Source organism: Sus scrofa, chromosome 6 (genome assembly GCF_054392235.1).
Source record: "Sus scrofa isolate SSC_HxYL_T2T_F1_AM1 chromosome 6, Sscrofa_HxYL_maternal_Yorkshire_Landrace_v2.0, whole genome shotgun sequence".
Taxonomy (NCBI): Eukaryota; Metazoa; Chordata; class Mammalia; order Artiodactyla; family Suidae; genus Sus; species Sus scrofa.
Genome location: NC_139388.1, coordinates 57,360,916 through 57,368,319, shown reverse-complemented (window position 1 = coordinate 57,368,319; position 7,404 = coordinate 57,360,916). Strand labels below are relative to the sequence as shown.

Below are 7,404 nucleotides of genomic sequence, written 5' to 3'. Positions count from 1 at the left end.
CTCCGCGTGTGGGTCGCGGGGCGCCAGCCCCTCCCCCCCGTGGCCCCCTCCCGCTCCGCCTTCACACTCTCCCAACGTCAACGGCCCGCCCCCTAAAATGGCGACCAACCGCCTCCTTTCCCGCCCGTCGCGGGTCACCTGACCGCGCCAAGCCCCGCCCCTCCCGTGGCCCCGCCCCTCAGCCGCGGCCGAATAGCCGCCTAGGCTGCGCGGCCAGAGGCACGAGCCGGGAGCCCAGGCGGCGCGAGGCCGCTCTGGGCGGCTCGAGGCGGCCCTCGACGACGCACGCGTGCCCGTGCTGCGGGTGAGCCGGGTGCTGCGGGGGCGGGCCCGGCTGCGCGTGCGCGCCCGGCCAGCTGGCGGCGCCGGGGAGGCTGGGGGCCGCTGGGAAGCCCGCGAGGCGCGAGGCCCGGCGCGCGAGCCCCCGGGGGCGGGTAAAACCCGGTTGCTGCTGCCCTGCCCGCTCCTCTTCTCCCCACCCCGCCCTTTCCCGCCCCTTCCTCAGTCTTCAACCCCCTCCCGCCTTTTAAAATCTAATTCGTTTATATATTTCTTTTGTGGGGGGAGACCCATCTTCTTTTTGAGGGGCGCAGCAGGCGCGGCGGGCGCCCCTCACCCCGCGTCACGCACGCACCTTCTGCACCCTAACAGCCCTGGGCCCCGCTGCACCCCCGCAGCCCCTTCCCCCTTGGAGAAGACGCTCCTCAGAGGCCGCCGGCCCACTGCACCCCCTTTTCTTTCCTACCCCGCCCCCCAGGCCCAACTGCCCCCTCGCCGCTCCCCAGCTCGCGCCGCGGGGCCCTACCCGACCTCTCTCCACTCTTTCTGCATCTCGGCCTTGCATTCGCCCCTCCGCTTTCCAGGCCCCTTGTGCTAAAAACCCCCTTTCCTCCAGAACGGTCCCATTTTAGGAGACGCAGATTTGTTTCTTTTAAGGATCTTGCAGCAAAACCAAGTTATCTTTCCTCTCCTCCTTGGTTATGACCATCCCCCTCCTTGTAGGACATTCCTCTAGCAAAAAAAAAAAAAAAAAGTTTTTTTTTTCTTTCCCAGATTTTTCCTCCATTCAGGATCCCTTTCCAGCAGAAATTCTTCCTTCCCACCAAGGTCCTCTGCTGATTACAAACCAACTCGGTCCTTTCATTTTTCTCTCTTGTCTAATATTTTTCCAACCCTCTTCTCCCAACTCTCTAACAAAAGCTCCTTTTCATCACCAGCCCCATCCTGGTTAGGCTTCTTCCAGCACAACTCGCCAGGTTCCTTCCCAAAGGGGGAAGAATAAGGAAAGAAAAAATACCTCCTTTAACAGCAAAAGGATCCCTTTTCCTGCCCGAATCGTCCCAGTTTAATATTGCTTTCTTCTCTCTTCCAAAGATTACCTACCTTCCCCAGTGTCACGCCTGTGTCCTTGCTTCTCTGGGGACCCAAATTCTGACGGCCCCTTCCTTTCCACCACCTGCTTTCAGGGCAAGAGAAGTTGGATGAGTGTCCTGAATTTATTATCCAGCATTCCAGGAGGAAACAGCCAATGATCTGACTGTCACCTGAACCCCTTCCCTGTGGGGCTTAAACTGGGCCCGCCTGTGCCCTGGAGATTCACTCCATTGCTCTTCGGGTGAGTTTCCTCCCTTTGCACTTTTCTGAGGACACTTATTTGTTAGATGAATTCCTTTCTTTCTCGCAAGGGTTTCTAATCGATCCAGAGGGCTCCGTACCAAAGATGAAACCATTAGAAGCTGTTGCTTTGGGAAGTCACATAAGGAAAAGGATTATTTATTGTGCGTGTTGACTGCTGTGGAGGAAGGCAGGTTTTTATTGGATTGGTGTGTGTTTCATTATTTATTGCAAAGAAATCCTTTTTTTCTTCTCTAGTTTAGCAACTTGGATACCTACAGGGGATGGGCAGGTAAAGGCCCAGAGTGTGGCCAGCCAAAGTTTGTGTGCCCTGTCTAAGTGATGCCAACCAGTGGAAATGGCCAAGTGGAAACGCTAGGGCAGTGATGCCAGAACTTTTATGTTTTTCTTTTTCTTTTCTTTTTTGAGAAGAAACCAAACTGCTGTGTTTATGGGAAACCGTTTGATCTTCAAATGTTGACAACCAGTTTAACAGGTATTTAAAGATGGTGTGGGGTCCTTGCAAAATATGTTTGCTGGCCACCAGTTTGGAATTTCCTTTTTTTTTTTTTTTTTTTTTTTTTTTTTGCCTTTTCTAGGGCCACTCCTGCAGCATATGGAGGTTCCCAGGCTAGGGGTCCAATCGGAGCTGTAGCCACTGGCCTACACCAGAGCCACAGCAACGCAGGATCCGAGCCGCGTCTGCAACCTACATCACAGCTCACGGCAACGCCGGATCCTTAACCCACTGAGCAAGGCCAGGGACCGAACCCGAAACCTCATGATTCCTAGTCGGATTCGTTAACCACTGCACCATGATGGGAACTCCAGCACTGGATCCTTAACCTACTGAGCAAGGCCAGGGATTGAACCCATGTCCTCGTGCATACTAGTCAGATTCGTTTCAGTCGTACCACACCAGGAGCTCCCAGAGAACCTTGCCTTCATGCAGCATCCAATGTGGTAGCCAGTAGCCACTTGTACCTAATTTATTAGAATTAAATAAAATGAAAAACTCAGTGGAGTTTCCTGGTGGCCTCGTGGTTAAAGGTTTGGCATTGTCACTGCTGTGGTGCAGGTTTGATCCCTGGCCTGGAACTTCTGCATGCCGTGGGCGCTACAGGAAAAAAACAAACAGGAACTTGGGTTGTCGGTGGCACCAGCTGCATTTCTAGCTGCTCAGCAGCTACGTGTGGCGAGTGCCTGTCGTTGGCCAGTACCTATCATTGGCCAGTGCAGTTTTAGAACATTTTCCCAGCACGGAAAGTTCTCTTGGACTTTCTTCCTCTGTCCAAGAGAACTCTGACAGGTTTTTCAACTTGATAACTAAGTGACAAATACTGAAATTTCCTGCAGGCTCAGTAAGCATCTTTGTAGACAGGTGGATGTTGTTTCCTCCCTTCCCTCCAAACAAGGCCGCAGCAAGTGCTCTTCACCTAATCGTGGACTGTGGCTGTGATCTAGACTCCTGTGGTAGATTCCTTTCCTCAGAGGCTGTAGCATTTCATGGAGAATCCCTTTCTTCTCCTACCTCGGCCAGTTGTGGAATGATGGACCTATTTTATTTTATATTTTATGTTATTTTAGTCTTTTGGGAGCTGCACCCATGGCATATGGAGGTTCCCAGACTAGGGGTCCAATTGGAGCTATAGCTGCCGACCTACACCACAGCCACAGCAACGCAGGATCGGAGCCACATCTGCGACCTACACCACAGCTCACGGCAACACCGGATCCTTAACCCACTGAGCAAGGCCAGGGATCGAACCCTCAACCTCATGGTTCCTAGTCAGATTCGTTTCTGCTGCACCACAATGGGAACTCCACAGTAGTGGTTTTTAATTGAAATATAATATGAGCCAGATACGTAATTTAAAATTCTCTCACAGGAGTTCTCTTGTGGCTCAGGTGTAACAAACCCAGCTAGTATCCATGAGGACACAGGATACTCAGTGGGTTAAGGATCCGGTGTTGCTGTGAGCTGTGGTGTAGGTCTCAGAGGAGGCTTGGATCTGGCGTGGCTGTGGCTGTGGCTCTTGTGTAAGCTAAGCAGTTGCAGTTCCAAATCAGCCCCTAGCCTAAGAACTTCCATATGCCGCAGGTGTGACCCTAGGAAGACAAAAGAAAAAAAATTCTCTCATAACCACATTAAAAAATAAAAAGATTTCCCGTTGTGGCACAGCAGAAACGAATCCATCTAGGAACCATGAGGTTGCAGGTTCGATCCCTGGCCTTGCTCGGTGGGTTAAGGATCCGGTGTTGCCGTGAGCTGTGGTGTAGGTCACAGACGCAGCTCTCATCTGTCGTTGCTGTGGCTCTGGCATAGACCTGTGGCTACAACTCCGATTGGACCCCTAGCCTGGGACACTCCACATGCCGCAGGTGTGGACCTCAAAAGACAAAAAAAATAAATCAATAAACAAATATAAAAAAATAAAAAATAAAAAGAGGCGTGGAGTTCCTGGTGATGCAGTGGGTTAAGGAGCTGGTGTTATTACTTCTGTGGTGTGGGTTTGATCCCTGGCCCCAGAACTTCCACATGCCATGGGCATGGCCAAAAATAAATAAATAAAATAATAAAAAAATAAAAAGAGGTAGGTAAGATTAATTTTAGTAACATAGTAAGTCCAAAATATTGTCATTTCAGCATGTACTCAGCATGAAAATACATTACTTTGGCTACTGAGTCCTCCGAATCCAGTGTGTCTTTTACACTCATAGCAGGTGTCAATCTGGGGCCACATTTCAGGTGTGCCGCAAGCACACATCACCAGTGGCTGCCTTATCGGATGACAGCTCCAGGCCCCGTACCCGGATCTGACTTTCCTCTTGGGTCATCTTGTGCCCGCTTTGAGTGTCCTCATTGTGGCTGGCACCTGGGGTCTTACCTGTCTCTTGAGCTTGGCTGTGTATTGAAAATGGTCTTGTCTCATGTGTCTGTATGTTTATGTTGAAGATAGAGGTCAGTTCTGTCCCTCGTCTTAGTGAAATCTTTTCATTTTTTCCTTACTCTTCTGCTCGATCTCCAGATGAGGAAACTGGGGCTTGTGGAGCTTCAGTGACTTCCCTGAGGTCACATGGCTGTAAGTGGCAGAGAACAGACCCAGTACAGGTCTGTTTGAATTCCGGGCCCCGCTCTATCCACCGTGTGTGTTGCTGTCTCATAATTGTGATTCCTCCTTGTTCATTCCCAGGGATTAGACGCTGCCGAGAGCTCTCACCTCCCTGACTCCTCCCACAGCCCTGCTTGTCCGGAGAGCAGCGCTTGGCCAGGACCTGGCAGTGGAGAGCCATGGACCAGTACGGCCTCGGGGGCGAGGGCGCCCTCCCATCAGAGATGCACCTCCCTTCGTTTTCCGAGAGCCCGGGGCTCCACTGCAGCGATAGCCTCAACCGGGATCTGGGTCCCCGCACACGAGACCTGCTCTATGCCGGCCTGGGCAGCCTGGACCTGGACCCCAGCCTGCCGACACCCGACGTGCCCAGCGAGGCACTAGAGGACAACTTGGACACCCTGTCCCTGTACTCAGGGAGGGACAGTGACTCCATGAAGCTGCTGGAGGAGTATGCAGATCCGGAATCTCAGCCTTCCTTACAAGGTGAGGCTGTCTAGCCAGGCCCTGGGCATGGCAGGCTCTTTGAAAGTTCCTGTGGGGAGTTCCCTGGTGGTCTAGTGGATAGGACTTGGCGCTTTCACCACTGGGCCTGGGTTCAGTCCCTGGTCTGGGAACTGGGATTGCATGTCAAGCTGCTGCACACTGTGGCCAAAAAAGGAAAGGTCCTGCAGCCAGGTAGGGGTCGAGTATGCCCGGATTGGGTAAGAACAAGTTTCTTTTCCGCAGGTGACTAGGGAACAGTCGCTTTTTTCCCACCTGGGAATTGTCCCCAACTTCCTAGTTAAGGAAACTGAATGCCGAGCCTGGGGACTGATGTTGAGAGACTTGGGTGTTTGGGGATATCCTGATTTTGTGGGTGGGTGGTGTGGGCAGACCTTCGGTTGCCGGGAGACTTTCCCATCCGTCACCACATCACAGAGGCTCCTTTCACGTGGCCAGGATGACCTGGGCTCCTGTCCACCTGCTTGCTGGCTCTCCATCTATCCCAAGTCCCACTCTCTTCATCTATAAAGTGGGGACCATTAAGACCCACTCTGCTCCCCTAGAGTGACGGCAGTAAGAAGCAAAAGAACTGAATGTGGAAGCACTTCCCCGACTGTAAAGCACCGGTTGGATGATAGTGGTTCTTATCAGTCTTGTTAGAATGAACTTCATCGATCAGGTGCAGGAGCACTGATTCAGTTCTCCGTCTTTTTCTTCCTCATCAGAGGGAGGAGCCAAGGGAGAACGGAGCCAGTAGTTGGGGGCCTTGGTTAAATCTCCCCTGGGTTTGCCGTCAGGCTTCCCCCACAGGATCGATTTGATTTTTGGTTTCAGCCCACGTCATGAGGTCCTGGGTGGGTAACCAAGACGGGTTGACTGAGCCAGAGAGCACTGATGTTTATAATCACAGCAGGCGCGTGGCAGGCCATGCCTGAAACAGAGCAGGTGCGATCAGGATAAGCGGCTCGAGAAATGTCCTGAAGACTTGCGGGCATGAAAACTTCTGAGGCCTCCCCTCTACACAAGATGCAGACCGGCCATTAGCCTAGAAAGCACGTTGGAACAGCAACTGAGTATGAAATCCAGAACCCCAGGACGTCCTCAGAGTTGCGGGCACGGGGCCAGGCCTGGGTGCAGTATTAGGGTTCTCAGCCTTGGCCCCAGAAACTACCTAAAAAAATGCCGGCCACGGGAGCGTGTATGTGTCTTGCTGGGCAGAGAACCTGTAGGTTTCAGCAGATTTTCATATGGGTCTCTGCACCCCCCCACACACACAATTGTTAGAGAATATTGATCTAGTTCCGTTTTTCCTAATTTGTTTTAAACTTGAAGGTTCTTTTTGTTTTGTTTTTGCCACACCCACAGCGTGTGGAAATTCCCAGGCTGGGGATCAAACCCACACATCTTCGGTGCCTCCAGCCAGAACAGTGAACGAACCAAATCCTTAACCCACTGAGGCACCAGGGAACGCCAAAGCTTGAGGTTTTTTTTTTTTTTTTTTTTTTACCTTATTAAAAAAAAAGCTTCCACTTAATGTTCATTTTAACCCTTTATACTTCTCTGGCTTCGGTTCAGATTCAGACAAATGCATATGCTTATATTAAATTTTTATTGAAAAAGTAATGCATATTTATAAAGAAAACTTAGAACACAAAGAAAAGTAATAACAAGAGAAATCCCCACCCTGCCTTCCACACGTGGATTTTTTAAAAAACATGGGGGAAGCCACTCAGGTAGACATGGTTTTGCAGAGATCTGTTAGGTATCTAATTCTATTTGAAGTTTTTAAAACTTAGTGTGTTTGCTTTCTCATAGGAAGATGGACTCTTCTCTTGTCCTTGTCATGGGTACCCCACTGTGTGGTCAGACCGCCTTCTTGCCTCTTTGGCTGTTAGGGGTGTTTCTGTGATGAACTTTCCAACAAGTTCACTCTTGGACGAGGTCTTGGCACACAGGCCTCCAGGTCGGCCTGCTGCCGTCTGAGGGTGATGAACTTTCCAACAAGTTCACTCTTGGACGAGGTCTTGGCACACAGGCCTCCAGGTCGGCCTGCTGCCGTCTGAGGACACGTGCAATGAGACGGCCTCACACAGACTCTCTGGGGAAACTAGTGGCTTTCCCGGCCAGTGACTCAGGTTGCCCCTTTTTCAGTGTCCTTCCCAGTGTTTTGTGGATTTTTGATTTGTTTTTC

The 7,404-nt window shown here is 51.4% G+C and overlaps 1 protein-coding gene across 7 annotated transcripts in view; it reads left to right on the top strand.

Annotated features, from left to right (window-relative positions):
- Positions 1-216: 216 nt before the first annotated feature.
- Positions 217-7,404, top strand: part of ZNF541 (zinc finger protein 541) — a 31,395-nt gene continuing 24,207 nt past the window's right edge. For 4 of the 7 annotated variants that reach the window (XM_084961318.1, XM_084961315.1, XM_021094643.2 and 1 more), the window contains exons 1-3: positions 217-304; positions 1,467-1,615; positions 4,809-5,213. In XM_084961318.1, the coding sequence (XP_084817444.1) occupies positions 4,907-5,213 (307 nt within the window). In that variant the 5' untranslated portion in view covers positions 217-304; positions 1,467-1,615; positions 4,809-4,906. Of the gene's footprint in view, positions 305-347; positions 435-1,466; positions 1,616-4,808; positions 5,214-7,404 lie in introns of those variants that run through there. The other 3 variants (XM_084961316.1, XM_084961317.1, XM_084961314.1) reach the window with 1 other exon arrangement.